An 18500-nucleotide genomic window follows, 5' to 3' on the forward strand; every position below is an offset into this window, starting at 1 on the left:
CATTCAATGCGGTGCTGTTGCATAATTTTCGGCAATCCACAAGTGTGTGTGGCACGAGTTCGTGCCAGGATCTGTCTGCTGTCACTGTATGGGTGACTCGCTGGAATTTTCGGTAGTTTTAAAAGAGAGAAACTGGCAGTGCCTGCGTCTGCGCAGATTCTCCTGGGGTTGTTGCATGTGTCGTCTTCCGCCCGCACGAGTGAGCGAGAGAGAGTGGGTGGGGAGGGTGGTCCTGGCTGGCTACTTGTTGTGTCTTTGTGTGGGGCCACGACGCGGTATATATCGATCTCGCGGGCCATAAATCAGGGAAATTATAGTTCACTAACTATAGGCCATAGAAACTATCAGTGCCGGATACAAAACGATAGACGAGGAACCCCCTTTAGGCCCCACAACAAAGTTTCCAAGCAACAAACCACCCCGTGCCACTGCCCAAAAGTGGTGCGTCGGTGTTGACCCGAAATCACGCACACTCGCTGTAAATTATATATATATATATATTCGCATGTGTGTGTGTGTGTGTGGATATAGCCACCAAAGTGAGCGGCAGAGCCAGCGAAAAGCTGCGAATGCGAAGCGCACAGTAGAAGGGAGTGGTACGTCAAAAACTGACGCACAGCGGCAGGCCAAAAACACAAGTCCATAGTTTAACACCGCACACGCCACGCAAATAAAATAATAAAAACTGTAAAATACACATAAAACTAAAGTCCAAAAGAATTCGTCAAAAAATCCAAATCAAAAAAGTGCAAATTGAATATGAAATCTATGAATCGGTGGTAAAGAAAGAAAGAAAAACGTCGAAAACCGTGTGTGTGCAAAAAAATACAACACCTTTTGGCAGGCCTCACAAATCAGAGCGAGTACGGCGAGTTGCTTCCTATATAGCCCGTAGCACCATATAATCCAGTATATAGTCCGGTTTTAATCTCCTGCATGCCCCTTGTAAAATGTACCCCTAGAGAATATAGATTTAATAAAGTTTTATCCGTAGATTTATGCATGATTTCATTTCCGATTTCGTGTTGCATGTGACAAAGTGCTGTGTGTGTGTATAAGTCGTTGCAGCTGCAAAGTATGCAATAAAAATCTCGCATTGTTTATGTGCAGAGAAAGCGAGAGAAAGGAAACAGAGAGCGTGCGAGAGAGTGCGAGATTCGGTGGGAGGTGGGTGGTGGGTGGTACAGTGAGGTAGGCTAAGGCAACCAACAGTTGACTATTTGTTGCATGTACTCGCTACTTTGCTTTCTCTCTGGCTCTGGTTATCCCGAGCAGCGAGTGCGCTTTCTCTCCCCACTTTCTACTCTCTCTCTATCGCTCTCTCTCTCTCTCAGTGGATTTCAATTCACAAAACATTCGACAAGTGCAGAGTGAACAAGTTGTTGTTGCTGAAACAACGAACGGAAAAACGGAAATTAACTTTAAAAATCACCAATAAATTCAAAAAATCCCCAAAACAAATCATGTGATAAATCTCCTTTTCAGTTTATAAGGTATGAAAGAAGTTCCTAAACGTGCAATTCCAATTAGAACAATCTCGGCCAGTGCATTTCCTAAACAATGGCAGCGAGTGTATGCGCCATTTTTAAACGTGGGATAGGGATAGATAGTTTTGTGTGCGTGCGTGTGCGCCACCTTCCAATGGAAGCCTTTTCCCCACAGTCCACCTCCCCACACCGCCATACTTTCTCTCTCTCTCTCTCGCTCAATCGCTTTTCCTGAACTGAAGTGCGGAAAATGAACTGCCCGACCGTGTATAAACCGTGCAATTTAGTGCAAAAAGTATAACAATTTATCAATTAAGTGTAATCAAGTGTTGCAAATTTCTTCGCAACACCATCCACCCCCCGTCGCACGCCCAGCCAACCCCCACATGCCCCCTGCGGGCGATGTCCTGTCTCTTTCGCTGATTGCACGGCGGTTTCTGCATTTATAATGTAAATATTATGACTGGCAACCACTGCAGGAACTTGTTTACAGTTTTCGCCCTTTAATCGCCATTTAAATTATGCAATTTTAGTGGATTCTTTTTGAAAGTGGCCGGGAACTGGAGGCGGCAAGTGGCGCCCAGAACGGTTAATGGTTGCCATAGAGTATTTACCCGTAATTTATGGGGGAAAAGAACTCCATGGTGTGCTGATTCCCCGTACAGGGGTTATCACGTACTCACTTTTGGTGTTTCACACGGGGGGTGTTATCAAGGAAGGGTTCCGGGGTTGCAATTTAAAGGATAGGGTTTCTTCTTATTATTCATATTTCATATTTTTAATTAAATTATTATTTTTGGCAAAAAACATATCTTCAAAGCCAAAAACAAAAAAATCAAGCTAACAAATATAAGCCTTATCATTATTATTATATTTTTATTATTATAAAAAATTATTTCTCAAAATTGTTAAAATATTCACAATCCATTCTAAAAAGTAAAAAAATATATCAAGATAGGAAATAGAAGCCATTCTGAATTATTTAATATCTGATTTCCGGGTTGCAATTTAAAGGATATGCTTCCGTTCTCCTTATTACTCATATATTTTTATTGATTTATTTTTAAATATTATTTCCAAAAATTGTAAAATTATTTATGATCCATTCTTAAAAGCAAAATAAAGTAAATCAAGATAACAAATAAAAGCCATTCTGATTTATTATCTGTCATGATGTCTTGTTAAATATTTAGAAAAGATTTCGAAAGGGTGAGTGGGAAGAAGAGAGCAAAAGTTTGGGTATAAAATAAGTAAACACAAACACTCCGAAAGTCTCACCCTAGACAAGGGTTCTCGATTTTAATAAGACGCATGTTGTCCTTTGTCCTTTGGCCTTTGAGATGGCTCCACCGACCATTTGCATGTAAATGTGACTCACTCGCAGTGTCTTACCGGTAAATAACATCAATTTAATTTACCTTTGCTTTCGTTGCTCTTGCAGAACAAGGACCTTGATTGCTAACGGTAACGGCAAAGGAGCATTGCAACTGGCAACCAGCAAACCAGTAAACCAGCAACCAGCAACTAGCAACCTGCAACTAGCAACGCAACAACGAACGCCAGATACCTTCAAATTGTGGCAAAAAGTGAATCTTTGGCCAGCGTTATAGCGGATGTGGCAGGGGGATCCACCGTGTGGAAGGAGGATGCCAGCCATCCGGCGAGCTAAAGGCCAAAATAACAACAACAAGAATATTGGGGCAAAGGAATCAAAGCTGAAGGAGCAACCGCAGCGAAACTCTCGAGGCAACTCATGTCAATGTCAAAGTTGAAGTTGAAGTAGAGAAAAGGGCCAAAACTACGACTACGGTTCGGCCAAAAACACAAAAAAAAAAAACAAAAAAAAAACGGGGACAAAGCTAAAGCTAAAGCATTTTAAACTGCAGACGTCAAAGAAGGTTGTGCTACATCTACATAGCAAATATAATAAAAATAAAAAAATAAAAAACCCAAAAAAAACAAAAATATTTAAGCTTAAGAATCCCGAAACCAAAAACAAAATCAACCCCAAAAGCCACACAAAAAAAGAAACCCGCAAAAACCAAGACAAACAACCAGCGGGGGATCCCCCGGAATTGTGATTGCCGGAAGCTTCAAGCTGGCAACTGGCATCTGTGGCGTGCGGCAAGGGCAACGGTGACCCGTTAAATCGTTCAACATGTCCGTGGACTTTATACTGCCCAATCGCAACAAGATCCAAACGATTGCCTATGCGAGTGCCAGCAAGAAATATGTGGCAGCCGGATCGCCGGCAGGATCCGGAGTAGGCACTGCTGCTCCCGGAGCTGCTGACCTGCAGAGCTGGCGGCGTCCGAAGCCAAGGACCCCCGGCATTCGCAAGCCGGAGGATAAGCCGCCGCCAGTTACAGCCAGCTCGGTGTTGAGAAACGCCAACGGAAATGGCAACCAGGTGGCCCACAAACTGCCCCTGAAATCCCTGGCCAAGCGCAACTCGCGGTCTGTGCTGAAGCGGGAGATAATCGAGCTGGAGGACGACGAGGATGTGGAGGAGGAGGAGCTGTGTGAGCACTTGGAGTGGTCTGCCGCCCAGTCACTGGTCCAGATGAACTCCTCCAAGCAGGAGAAGCAGCGGCGGGCAGGAGCCACAGCTTCCAGCCACACTGCCTCAGTGGCAGGACCAGCGGCATCCTCAGGTGAGTCTTAGAGGAGCATCCAAATTTGCTTAGTGTTTGTTTGAAAAAACGATATTTTAGTATTTTGGAACCCCTAAAATAACATTCCAACTTAAAGTATATTGCTTACAATTGGATACCCTTTTTAAAGAATCCTTTTTGGGGTACCCCATAATACCAGGACCCTTTTGAAAGCCATTCCCCCAAAGGTATAGCCATTGTTCCAATTGTTGCCAGCTCCAGCAATTGACCCCCAACCCCTCATAAGTTGCGTCACAACAATGTGAACAGGTGGCTGCGACGATTTGTGTACTCGTATTTATTTTTAGTAGCCAGGTTGCCTGGCTTCCGTCTCACTCCACTCCAACGCCACTCGGTGCAGAGCCAGCGGCACTTTCAACCATTTTATGGCCACCCACTTGGCCACCGTCCTTCGTTTTGCCTGACCCCTGACCCCCTGTTGTTGTCCGTCCCCTAATCCCCCCAGCCACCAGCCACCAGCCACCAGCCCGACCCGACCACCCTGACACTCCAGAGTGAGCGCTCGTGTTTGACATTGTCGCCGTTAGCTAATCTTTTTAGCGTATGTTGGCATTTTCCATGTTTGCGTTGGTAGCCTCCTTGTCGATGTCGTTGCTTGTTGCTCTTGAGGAAAAGCAGAGAAAAAAAAAGCAAGTGGAGAAAGCAAATGCAAACAAGCGGCATTGACTGCCTCTGGCAGGGCGGGTGGCCAGTGGGTGGTGGTGTGGCTTTCGGGGCGCTCAGGGGGTCGTCGTCGGATCGATTGAGAAACCGAGCACCGAGAACGTAACAGGTCAGAAGCAAGGATATTCCGTCAGCGGGCCATAAAATGTCAAAATGTGCAGTTATGGTTACTGCTTCCTTGATTCCCTGGTAACCACCCAGATTATGACTTGCACTTGGCACACGCACCCTCCATTGGCCAAGTGTATTGGTTGCCGTATGTCCTTAAAGGACACCCAACACACAGAGCAAACAATTTCAATAAACATGGTCCGAGTCAGAGCCACAGGTTTCAAGTTTCAGGTTGCTGGTTTCGTTTTTTTTTTGGGTCCACAGGTGGGCTAGATTTTAATTAAAACATCAGGAATGAAAAGTTTCAAGTAGATTCCTTAATTAGTGAATTAGTTACCGACTTCCGAGTTTGAATTACTCCATTTTGAAATGCAGTTCTCTAATGGCGGTGCTGTACAGTGTTAAAAAAAAAACAAAAGCTCAGGGTTTCTGAGGCAGCCCTGGTTAGTGTCGATAAATGGGCTTATCAGCCCTGCCCACTAGACTGCAGACCGAAAACTCAACAAGTTCGAGTGACACTTGTCAAATCCTCTGTCAAACCCTTGATGGAAACCTCTTTTTCGTAAGCAAAATGAGCCTGAAAAGCCCCTGTGACACTCAAGATAACCTGGACTCCTGTGATAACCAGCCCCTCGACTGTCAGTTCTTACTAACAATATTCTCTGTGATGGTAGGTTGTTGGTTCTAGATTTTAATTCCCATTTTCGTATTATGTGCATGTACAGTGTCGATGCGCCGTCCAGTGGGCCGAGCTCCGGCAGAGGATGGCAAGGTCATATTCTACGCCCCGCCGGCGAGCGCCAGCGGCTTGCCCCGCCAACCGGAGCCGGTGACCTTGAAGCGGGAACGAGAGCGAGCCGCGAAGGAGCAACAAGTGGTTGCGGCCTCGATATACCGAGGTCGCAGCGTCGAGGAGACGGAGGCCGCCCACGATCTGTTGTCGCTGTCGCAGAGTCTGCCACCGCTGATCCCGCCGTGCGTGGTCACGATCATGAAGCAGGAGCAGGAGCAGCAGCTGCGCAGCCCGGAGATCCAGGAGATATCGAACAGCAGCCACAGCCATAACAGCAGCGCTTCCAGTCGTCGGTCGCCGCAGTCAACGATCCGGTTCATTGGCAGCAGTTCCTACGACCTGATGAACGGATCCGGGGACCCAGGATCCTCTGCCAACCAGTGCTCGCCTCTGACGCCGCCCAACTCGGACCACAGCTCCGACGTGGACATCGACATGTCTTCCTCCTCGGAATCGGGGATACCCAACTGGGGCGGCAAGGTGGCCGCCAACCAGCAGCAGCTGCCGCCGAGGAACTCGACCCAGAAGATGTGCCTCAACATGCTCGACGGCAGGACCAAGGCAAGCAAGGCCAAGAGCCAGGAGCAGCCCAAGAGTGTGGCAACCGCGCCGGCGGTCGCGCCACCAGAGTCTACCCCCGTAGTTGGTGGGAATTCATCGTCGGGAAGCGGAAGCGGAAGCGGAGAGAACTACGCCAAGCGGAAGCGCGGCTGCTACAAGTGCTGCGAGTGTGGCAAGCAGTACGCTACCTCCTCGAACCTGTCACGCCACAAGCAGACCCATCGCTCCCTGGACTCGCAGTCCGCCAAGAAGTGCAATACCTGCGGCAAGGCCTACGTCTCCATGCCGGCCCTGGCCATGCACCTGCTGACGCACAAGCTCTCGCACAGCTGCGACATCTGCGGCAAGCTGTTCTCCCGCCCGTGGCTGTTGCAGGGCCACCTCCGCTCCCATACCGGCGAGAAGCCCTACGCCTGTGTCCACTGCGGCAAGGCTTTCGCCGATCGCTCCAATCTTCGGGCCCACATGCAGACCCATTCGGGGGACAAGAACTTCAAGTGCCACCGTTGCAACAAGACCTTCGCCCTGAAGTCGTACCTCAACAAGCACCTGGAGTCGGCCTGCCTTCGCGACACCGGGGCCATTGGAGTTGGCCACTCCAAGAGCGTGGACGGGGATCAGGAGGAGGAGGAGGACGATAACCTGAGCAGCAAGCAGGACGACCTGGACGACCTGGAGATGGACAGCGACGAGACCAGCCAGGACATTGTGGTGGCCTAGGCCGAGGCCAATGTCGAGGCCTAGGCTCAGCTCTGTCTCAGATGATACCCAAAAACTCAAAATACTTTAATACCAGAACCCTAAAAGCAATACTCGAGCACCCTTATCAAATTAAAACCAAAACAAAGCAAACAAAAAGCCTAAAATGGTAAAAATAAAACCAAAAACCAAAAAAAAAACAAAGAAATGAAATCATAAAATTAAAATCTAGTCTAGAAAAAGGCTTACTAGCGGAGTAGTTCATTAAATTGAAGGAATGCAGCAGAAATGGATCTCAATTCTCTCTCTATCTCTCTGAATAGGAACTTCTTCAAGCAGTTATATAAACTCCTATATACATATATATCTACCCACTTATAATCTGAACTATCCAGTCTCTCCAAAGTTGCAACTTTCACCGAAACCGAAAACATAAACCAAAAACCAAAAACTAAAAACTAAAAGCTAAAAATTCAAAAATCAATTGAGGAATGAGGAGGAAAGAAAGGCGAACAAAGAAAACAAAAGGTTTGAGAAGGAAATCCAAAACGTAACTTATAGTAAAAATCCGACACAACGAATATTATGGAACATAAGTAGAAATTCTATATATATATATATATACACAGATCAAATAAGCATTATATACAGATGAGGAAAGGATGAAGGGAAAGGCAACAAAAAAAATATATATATATGTATACATATGACCTATATGAAGAATAATACCTAGCGAGCAGAACCAATTTGCATGTTTTTTGGTAAAAAAAAAATATCTACTTTTAGGCATCGTTTTAGGGCTCTAGAGTTTATATACACCCCTCCCAAGAACACACCCAAAACACACCCGAAACACACACACACACAGTAGCCACAAGCCTCCAGATATATATGATATATATCCAGTTCGATCGGCGAATAAGGCTCGGGGTTCAATCTTAGCAAAAAAAAAACTAATCAAATAGTGAACTTATCGTCGCACTTCCTGCAACTCCTCAACTACAACAATATTATATAAAGTATCTCTTGCTCTTAGACTCTTTTTAACCGTACTCAAATGGACAAGTAGCAATCGGAAATCAGATCAGATCGGATGATATATACTCCAACGTCGAACAATTTTAATGAAACAACTTTACAACTCTAACCAGTTTAAGATGAGATTACTTCCATATTATGCTCTAAACTCGATAAACAGACAACTACTTCAATTACTTAGAAATGATTAAAATTAATGAATGAAAACAATTTAGAAACATATCACAAGGACAATACTTAACATAAATAATAAAATAAAAAACAAAAAGAAAAAATACATTCGAAATATGAAATATTTATAAATTGACAATTACAAAGCAAGCATTAGGCGGTGCATCCGACCCCAAATTAAGACATTCTCATACACAGCAACAAAAAGTACTTACGGAATAGTTATTTTATTACTAGCATTAGACCCCATGACTCATGTACATAAAATAAAAATAAAATTAAACCATTTTATACAAGAAACGAATCTCCCTGCACCCCAAAATCCAAAAATCTCCCGCAATATCCCCTCAAGCTTTGGCCCAGCCAAAGGTTTCTTATAAAAACCTACCATATTCATAAAGAATACTCCCCTGAGAAATAATTAAAAAATCAAGGTTGATTGTAGATGTAGAGGACGAGATGACGCACTTGTAAAACAAATGATAACTAAAAGCAATTCCAAACTTAAGTGACATAGTTTTTAACGAAGAAATTAAGCATAATATTAACTATATAAATAAAGGTAAAAATTTGTAATTCTACAAATCGAGAAGTATTGATATATACACAAATATGTATTTATTTTATGCGTAGTTTTTATTCCGAAAACCGAGTAACTTAAAAGCAAAATGGCAAACCGAAAAAACCAAAAACCCAAAAGAGTAAACTTAAAAACAATTTAATTATATATTGTCAATTACAATTATTTCATAATTTAAGAATTGATGGAACGAGGAGACGGACGCTGATAGAGGTTATTTTTTAAAGCATATATATACACATATATTACCAAAAAAAAAAATATATTTAAAAGAGGCAGTTTTATATCGAAATTAATAATAGTAAATGCAAAGTAACAACAAAATATTGAAAACCATTCGAACTTAATTATACAACGAGCAAGAAACCATTAATTATAAATCCCCAAAAAGAAAAACAAAATATTAATTTATAAAAACCAAAACTAAAAAAAAAAACAGGCACTCACACTTGTACGCCCACAATTTTATATAGCGAGATTATAGAAATCATGGCCGATTGTCGCATTCTATATATATAGCAGCATATATAGCAGCAGAATATCGGGGAAGTTTAGAATTTAGACCAGAGAGTGCTATGTGCATTGTTTATAGGGCCATAGTATGAAAATCGTGTTTATGCATGGCTTTATTGATGATTATTGATAGCGTTTTAAATAGCATTAAATGCCTATATACACATAAGCAAAAACCAACAACAAAAGCAAACCGAGAAAAGCAAAAATAAAAATAAAAAATTAAAAAAAAAACTTATATAAGAAATTCCATTGAACAGTAGTGGTAACAATTATGTGATTTGCAATTTTACATTCAAAATATATATGAAATAATTACGAATATAAATAGATTATATATTGAGGCGAGCGTTTAATTGATTTATTTATGAGTAAGATTTATTTATACACATTATACACCACAAAAAGTAAAAAAAACGTGAAACTAAATGACAAAAATTACAAAAAAAAAAACATTTTTGAAGAAGGAAAAAATGAAAAAATTCTAAAAAAGAAAATATTTTTACACAAAAATCTTGTTTTTATACACGCGGCTAATTAATCCCAAAAATACAAATTCTAGTTCCCTGCAAATACCTGCAAATATCAATTGGATCCCAAGAAAAACTAACACCCAGTCGGTTTTCGGTTTTAAAAATATGAATTTTTAAACTTTATTTCCAAAAAATTCTTTTTCAATACAGCTTTGCAATATGTTTATAAAATGTTTAAAAGGTTTTTCAGCATTTCTGATCATATAAATGCAATTAATAGTTTTCTCACAGCATTCGAGCTTAGTTTATACACTTAAAAAAAATAATTGGAAAAACGACTGGCACACACACACATACACAATTCCATGGAAGCGTCTATGTTTTCAAAATGAAAAAAAGACACCAATTCAATTTTGATTATTATATACAATAATGATGGGCAAAAATCGAAGGATGAGATATTTTATAAAATGAATGATGAATAACGTAAAGATATTAATTTATATATTCATATATTAGAGATGCAAAAAGACTTGAACAGTTATATACATTTAAAATTGCAATATATTGTATACTTCATTAAAAATATATATACATACATACCGGCATATATGCAACCACGTATATAAGTATACATATTTAACTTATTTATATAAATGCTTACAGCGAACCATAAACATAACCATATATACACCATAAACCGAATCGAATCGAATCGAATTGAAACTCAATTTTTTCCAAAGCAAGACGATAGGAATCCTCAATACCCTCAAGTAACTCAAGATCAAGATCAATTCAAGTAATATACTCAATGACCACATGTCGGCAGGTCCTTGTTCGTCCTGCCGTACAGGAATATATAGCTAACGATTATATAGAACATAGAATACATATGTATGCATGCAGAACACAAAACTCACACTCTCTCACACACACATACACAATGCCACGCCCACTCTCGATGGATGGCAGCGATTTTAAGGCGTTGCCCCAAAAAAGGAGAATTTTCACGGATTTTCGTTTTCAAAAAAAAAAACAAAAAAAACGAAACACACAAAACAAGACAAAAAAGCTTATAGATTCGTTCGTTCGTTTGTTCTACTTTTAGTTAGAGAATGTTCAAAGATAGTTTCAGCTTTCGTAGGAGTTTAATAAACACAACTAGATGATCCGAGATATACCTATTACCTATAGCTATAAAATAACCCTCCACACGCTCTTAGACTCAACACTAACCGACAACTACAGACATACTCATGCGATTTTATGGCAAAATATGTAGAGAATATAACCTATTATATCCCAAAAAGGAAGCTAATCCATTCTTAAAATAATCTACACGAACGTAGCCAGTGAAAGAAAGCCAGAGAAGAATCACACAGAAGAATCCAATGTGGAAACACACTCAAAAAGAATACAAAACAGCAGAAAGACAAAAAAAAAAACATAAAACCCCAGAAGAGTATGACATGGTGGGACGATGGATTATAAAATGTAGATATATAGTTATAACAGCTACACCCAGACACTAGTGCAGCCATGTAACTATTTCTAGAACCTCGGAAATAAACATACATAAAAAATATTAAATAAACAACTGAAAAAAGAAAAGTTCTAAAGTTTTTTTATGATTTTTCATGGGGCTTTGGAAAGTAAGTATTCTTAGTTTTAAAATAAATATAATGATTAATCCTTTAATATACCACAGAAATTGTTTCAGTGACCTGTGAGGTTCGTAAACACGAATTAATTACTAAACCCCATAGGGAATTGATTCCCTGGTAGTTAATTGAATAGCCATTGGAATTAAAAACAACTTTAATTGCACTTCAGGGGGGCATGGTGGACGGACTGCAAAGTTGCCTTTGTTTTAAGGGCAAATTACTTCACTCCGCAACTAATAAACTATGCATCGCCGATTTAAATCAATTGCGAAACGAAGAGGAGTACCTGGTATTGCACCTGACGGTGGGTGGGGATGTGGGTGTTGGATGGTGGGTGGTGGGAGGAGAGAGCTTAGTCAACAAGCTGACGTGGGCTTACACAATACATTATATGGAAATCTGAAGGGAAGAGGTCGCAGACAAACACACTCGAAGGCATTCACACAGATACTCACACACACACACACTCACTGGGATACTCACATTCTCAGACAAGTGCCTCGCATGTGGAGTGTGTTTAAATGAAATTGCTTGATTCGGCATAAACATATTTACTCTGTTGAATATTTGCTCAACAATTTGATTCGAAATCTGCAGACTGGCGGGGGGCATGAGGAACATGTGAAATGCCGAAATCAGAATGAAATTGTATCAAGGACGCGGAACAATTGAGGCGGGCAAACAAGTTCAGGCCTCCACCCATCCACCCATCCACACACCACTTACCAACCCATCCTTGCCGTATCCTGTCAATCCTCTTCACTTGCATTGAAAAATGTAATCGCAGGCAGATAGATACGAGTACTTGTATTCCGTATCCGTATTCCGGTCGACATTCTCCGGTGCAGTTCGACCCCTACACCCGCTACTGATTCTTTTTTTGGCGCCACCCACCCGCGGCATTCATCCACAGATGTCAGCAATTTCTCGATTTGAATACTCAACAAAAACGAAAGTGGGCAAACAATTCAAAGAGTGTGTGCGGAGGAAAAAAAAAATGAAAATAACTAGAAGGGCGCAAAAAAAGACGAACCCCGCGCAAATGGCTTCTCTAACGACCCAATTAATTTGAAACAAGAAAAAAGAGGAATGTTTGAATTTGAAGAACACGGAGAGCGATAGAAGTGGCAACGCCACAGGCCACTAAATGCTGGGTTTAGAACTCCCACACCCTACCACGACCCCTGCCAAGAACCCCCCAAACAAAAACAAGAGAAACTCCGGCAATTGCCTTACAGCCCCAAAGCTTTTTATTCCCTGCCACAGCTCGAAAAGTTCGCCGACAGCTTCATTACCAGCCATCATCAGAGCCATCATCATTTCGATGTTGTGGCGGCTGCACTGAGAAAAAATATATAGATTTAATTGTAAGGAGATTGGCAGACAACAAGGCACCCCAATGGAAGAACAAGGCTTCTTTAAAAACTTCTGGAACTAGCAATAGAGCTCTTAAATGGTACATAGTGCCCTACATTATAACACCCCCACTAAATTAATACATTAATATTAGTAAAATTTCTCCAAGTGCATATTTAATGAGTTTGCCAGCTGGGCTTAAAAATTAAACACTTTAAACTGTAATAAATACAATGCCTTTAATTGCCTCACTCATTACAAGTCGCAAGTCAAAATAATGAAAATCTGAAATAAATATCTTTTAATTGTAAACCCCCAAAAATTTAATTAAAAACCTATTAGTGGATATTTTCTCCAAGTGTAGTGATGCTGCTGTCCATGAGTAATTGGCCCCGGCAAAAGTTTCCCCGCATTGAGTCGGATTTAAGCTTCGCTTTTGGACGATCTAGCCTGAGTCTCGAGTCTGGAGTCGCGTTGATCGCAGTTTGAAGAAAGAGCCGCCGGAAGAAACTAACGAAATCTTAAGACCATGGTCAAGACCAGTATCTGCCTGATAAATATAATTTTCCTGGTGCTTCTGGGTCTGCTGGCTATCGAGGGTAAGATTACGGCTAAGATATACTTAATGGTAACTGGAATGCAATTTATAATCTTTAACGAGCGTTATATGTTTAGTATTTATGGCACATTTGCTGTAAAATATTCGCATCTATTGTTTTGGGATGAGAGTTGAGAAAACAGGTTTTCGAGCGCCAGAACTAAAGTTTCAGGGGCGTAGTACCCGAAAGGGGAGCCGTGACGAGTCGTGTGGCGAGTGTTTGTGTTTGCAGTTTGCTTTTGCTTTTGGCCACTCGGCTCGTTAGTCATAATTACGCTTTGCCGTGATTCAAGGCTTCCGGGTGTATGTCATAGCCAAGGCGCGAGGCAGATTACCGGACTGATAAGCGTCCAGAAACAGAAACAGCAACAGAAACAACCACGGCGACATAATTTAATGGACTGTAATTAAATTTTCCCCAGCGGCACCCTACCAGGAGCTGGAGCCCCGCAAAGGTCACGTTCCCGTCTATATCCGTCACGGGGATGAGCCCCTGAGCGAAATCCATCCAGGACTGGCCGAGGCCTTCAAGGAGGGCCAGTCCAAGTCGCCGGACATTGAGGTAATTTCGCTTTAAAAGAAAAATATGCCCCTAATCCTTTATGGAGATGAGCTTAAAAAACCCTTTATTCAGAACCTGGTCACCCAACAACCCGAGGAAGTAACTACTCTGGAGACCACCACATCCTCCGCAACATCTCCGCCTCCTACTTCAACGGAATCGGATATTGCCAGCTTTGATGCCATCAAAGGAGCGACAAAGGAGGAATAAATGCTAAATGGAAACTTCTTTTAGTTTACAAAGTTAATCCCATCTGAAGAAGTAGCCCTTGCCCGATGGGCAGTGCCGAAATCGACAAAGAGATGTAAAAATATTTAAATACAAAATAAATATAAATGTTAAGAAAACAAATTTTGGCCAGAGTGTGTAGTGTTTATTTTAAACTTGCGAGTGAATGTGAAACTGGTTTTGTTCAAAGTAAGTGATGAATTTCAAGGTAAGTGAAAATGTTGATTTAAGATAAGCGACTTTTGATTTAAAAGCTAAACAAATAAGTGTGTGCAAATAAAAAAAGGGTCAACAAATAAGAATATAAATATTTAGATTTATGAAAGTCTTAAAAGAAATTTGGTTCATATTTTGCAAAGCAAAGAACATACGAAAATTAAATATTAATCAAGGTTTTTATTTTATTTTGAATTAAAACGAAACTCTCAGAATCATTTAAATATCCTCCTCTAAATCACCCAAGCGTATTAAACTTTTTTTTTATTTTATCATATTGTTTTTAATTATCTTAAAGATGCAATGTCAATGTGCCAAATAGTTTCAGTGAAAATGAAGTCGTTAAAAGCCACACCCCCACTTGCCACTCCAGCTTTCGTCACTAGCCGGAAAGGACGCGTGTCTGGCGCGCTTAAATGAATTTCTGAGACGGAGGCCAGGACCCCAGAGCAGGACCTCCAGCCAGAGACCCAACCAGATCTCGTTAAGAGCTGCGCAGAGTTTCACACATTCAATGGAAATTATTTGGTCCTTTCGGTTTCGTCTCCTCGATTGCGTCGCTGAAATCGCCTTAGAGCTTTGTGTGTGATTTACTTGTTGTGCCCATTAGGGAGTGGACCCCAAAAAACAGGACGAAAACCAGGCACAGACAGGACTCGAGCGGGTCAACAGGGGGATGGAGGGGCGAGGGACTTTCAGGAAACTGGAAGCTGTGGCAGCGCAAACGTTTGTAATTAATATAATGGCAACGGCTGTGCGCCAATGACGATGGCAAAGTAAAATTCCAAAATGGCCTACACACGTTGTGGAAAGGCCACCGCAGGATATTCTTTGCTAGACTGGACGAGGCGGGGAGCGAGGGAGGTCTTGGGGATCTGGGTGATTGGGGGGCGATCACAAATTGTTGTTTCATTGTCTCTGAGCCAGGCTGTCTAACGAGCAATAAAACTAAATACATACACATAAAGTTAATTATAAAAGGGCAAAGGAAATTGGAAGGTCCCAGACTATTGAGCTGTGGATGCAAGTGATGGATTAACCAAGATGGAGTGTCCCGGCAAGTGGGTGGTGTTTGGGGTTACATATCTGTCTTCTGCCCCCCAAAAAGGGACCCCAACGAGGCTGCAATCAAGAGGGCATTAAAAGCAAGGCAAACAGAGAGCAGAACGGCCAAAAAAAAAGCTTCCAAAGATGGTAAGAAAAACTATGCGTAGTAAAAGCGAATTTTATGGAGCATCCTCGTTTAAGGAACTGCTCCTGAATTTAAATTTCCTTTAGCTCCGACTGCACTCACACACAGATACAGATAAACATATAGATATGGACATATACCATATATATACAGAGATATATATATATGGAGGTTCGAACGCAAAGGCTGCCAGGTCCGTGTTCTTGTATCATTGTGTGCGTTCGAGCGCATTCAACCTCAAAATGAATAATTGCATATGCTTCAATGATTTGCGACTTTATTCGCACAAGCACAAGCACAAGCTTCTCCGCAAGCTGCTCGCTAGCTGCCAATACTTTAAAGTCCCAACCGAACCACCTAGCCACCCAATCACCTCCCACCTGACCCACCACCACCACCTCCTATCGCCAGAGTTAAAGGCCAGAGTTCAATTGCGGACATAGAAGATGAAAAAAGGTAGAGATGGCCGAAGCCATCCAGGCTAATTTGAGAATTGCCCGGCTTAATTGCGTGCCACTTAAACAATAATCAAGTTAACGGTTATGCTAGCGATTATCGCCATTTTTACACCAATGCCAATACTAAGGATTATTGGTTGGCCATTAACAGGAGCAGCAATTCCAATCCGGGTGTCACAATATCCTATCCCAGCCACCGCCACCGCCACCCTCGACCGAAATTCGATTCCATCCAATTCCAATGACACTTGTGCACTGGACGAAAAATGGTGTCACCTGTAATTGGGGGTAGACATAATGGTTAAAAAAAATAAAATTAAACAAGAGTCTTTATTAGAACAAGGATACGATTTACTTTAAAGGAACATTGTCTTTCCATAAATATTTCTTTATTTTTAAAATATAATTAAATCTTGAAATGTTTTACATTTAAAACCAAATTATTGCTAAACAAATCAAATCATTCTTAAGACATTATTTCTAAAGAACATTTTTCAATTAAGAAGTAAAACTTTAAAATCATTTTTCTCCCTGTGTGTGAGCCCTTTTTTTATTGGATTTAATGTGCACACATTTTCGCCAGCTTCGGGGCCAATTTTAGCCGCCCAGCAGACCACCCAAGATGCCACCACCGCCACTGGAACTGCCGCCGCCGGTGATACCCGGTATGGAAATGAGATTGCCCAGCAATGGGTTACCATTTAAAGTGAGCAGGCAGCTGTCAAGGCAAATATATACATAATATATATATAAATGGGTAAGAGTATCCAAAAGAAACGAGCCGGAAGCTGACACTTACCGCAGATCCAGGCGGATGACGTACTGACAGGCCCATTCCCGGAGGCACTGCAACGGAAAGATCGGAGCTCAATTTTAAGCCGTTTGCGGCTGAAGGATTTATTTTATTTGCCTACTTACCCGTAAAGCTTCGGGAGAAGGTCTCGGGCAAGTGCCACTGCCGCCGCCGCCACCACCACCGCCTCCAATTTCTCCACCGCCGCCGCCACCTCCACCTCCGCCACTGCCGCCGCCTCCTCCTCCACCACCACTACTGCCACCGCCTCCTCCTCCGCCTCCTCCACCGGATTTAATAGGCACCGGAACAGGTACAGGAACAGGCACTGGGACGGGTACTGGAACGGGAATCTTTTTCACAGGTGGCGTAGGCTGTTGCTCCCAAGGATTCTAAATCAAGATTGATCAGTTAAAACTGTTGTACTTTTTTCTATAAAGAATTAAGCTTACTCCATGACCGAAGGCCAGGGATATTAATCCCAACCCAGCTAGGGATAGCAATAACTTCATATCGGTTAAGGACAGATGCTAATCCTGCACTGGTTTGGATGCACTGAAGCCAGAAGCTTATATATTCATCTGATTCGCACAGGTGTTTTAAAAACTAGATCACTAAATATCAAAATGAATCACTAAATATGAGATGACTCACTTTTTTTTGTTTTAAGAAACAATAAATAGCTTCATTTTCTAAAAAAATCAGGTCAATATTAACAAAAGAAACTTATAAGCCAAGAAACGTTACTCCAAAAAGTATGCTATTCTTTTCGCCCCACTAATTTAATATTATTTTGAAAAACATTTATTCTTCCAATACAAAGGAAAATACATTAAATATTAACGCAATGGAATGTGTAAAATTATAAATTGAAACGAAAATTATTTGAAATATAATTTTAAATTTTAGTCGCATAAAAGTGGCAAGTCCGAAACGGTTATGAAAATAGGCATAGTCTGGCAGCACTGTTACACTGCCCGCCACTTTCAAATATAAAAACCTGTGTGAAGTCTTTCGGTTGAGAACTAAGTTATTAAAATAAAACAATTATGAACTACCGAAATATTTATTTTAATATTAAAACTCCGATACGAATATATTTCAATTAATTTGATAATCGTAAATATTTTATTATTCGTCATGCAAACCATGTACAATTACATAAATAGGTAGGTTCATTTCAATTTCAATTTGTGGTTTTAGTGAGTTCGTGTAATTCACTTTTGCATTTAAATTTTTTGGCAACTAGTCATACGAGTTTATATATATATATTTATATAAGTTACGAGAGCTAATTGTACAATAATTCATCTAATAATACCGCTTGTGTATAAGATTAATTTACGAACGATGGCCTTTGCCATTTGATTAATACATGGTATACGTAAGACAATTTCATTACCTTTAGCAAATATAAATATCAATAATGGTTTAATTGAACTGCGTCAGAACGATCGCAGCTAAGAAGGATCAGAGTCCAGGATCCTGGACCTATAATTCCTAGTTCCATTGTACAGGTAGGTGAGAGGTGAGGCTAATCTTTCTAAATCGAAACATTTTATAAACTGACTTAACTTGACATATTGAGCAGTGTGTTTTTAGTTTGGATTGGAGCGTATGGATGGATTATCGTGGAGTTCATATCGAATCCTTGGGCAAGCTTAAGAAA

At 41.2% G+C, this 18500-nt stretch overlaps 3 protein-coding genes across 5 annotated transcripts; 2 read left to right on the plus strand and 1 right to left on the minus strand.

Annotated features, from left to right (window-relative positions):
* The first annotated feature begins 530 nt into the window (after window positions 1–530).
* LOC6507411 (transcriptional repressor scratch 2) lies at window positions 531–11349 on the plus strand. Of its 3 annotated transcripts, XM_044714791.1 has the most exons (4): window positions 531–863; window positions 1335–1493; window positions 2929–4141; window positions 5662–11349. In XM_044714791.1, exons 3-4 carry the CDS (start codon window positions 3646–3648, stop codon window positions 7008–7010), a joined length of 1845 nt encoding a protein of 614 aa, XP_044570726.1. In that variant the 5' UTR covers window positions 531–863; window positions 1335–1493; window positions 2929–3645; the 3' UTR covers window positions 7011–11349. The 3 variants fall into 3 exon arrangements, with proteins under 3 accessions (XP_044570726.1, XP_001956067.1, XP_014765223.2); XM_001956031.4 differs by lacking the exon at window positions 1335–1493 and having other exon boundaries at window positions 533–863; XM_014909737.3 differs by lacking the exons at window positions 531–863; window positions 1335–1493; window positions 2929–4141 and adding an exon at window positions 5244–5574.
* Window positions 11350–13050: 1701 nt separating this feature from the next.
* LOC6507412 lies at window positions 13051–14295 on the plus strand. The gene is made up of 3 exons (XM_001956030.4): window positions 13051–13383; window positions 13805–13944; window positions 14017–14295. The coding sequence occupies exons 1-3, from the start codon at window positions 13314–13316 to the stop codon at window positions 14152–14154; spliced, it is 348 nt and encodes a 115-aa protein (XP_001956066.1). The 5' UTR covers window positions 13051–13313; the 3' UTR covers window positions 14155–14295.
* Window positions 14296–16405: 2110 nt separating this feature from the next.
* Window positions 16406–17423, minus strand: LOC6507645 (cold shock domain-containing protein 4). Its single transcript, XM_001956029.4, has 4 exons — window positions 17284–17423; window positions 16957–17223; window positions 16838–16884; window positions 16406–16756 (listed from the first exon to the last, which is right to left on the minus strand). The coding sequence occupies exons 1-4, from the start codon at window positions 17341–17343 to the stop codon at window positions 16636–16638; spliced, it is 495 nt and encodes a 164-aa protein (XP_001956065.1). The 5' UTR covers window positions 17344–17423; the 3' UTR covers window positions 16406–16635.
* Window positions 17424–18500: the final 1077 nt, after the last annotated feature.

Source organism: Drosophila ananassae, chromosome 2R, assembly GCF_017639315.1.
Source record: "Drosophila ananassae strain 14024-0371.13 chromosome 2R, ASM1763931v2, whole genome shotgun sequence".
NCBI classification, from domain to species: Eukaryota; Metazoa; Arthropoda; class Insecta; order Diptera; family Drosophilidae; genus Drosophila; species Drosophila ananassae.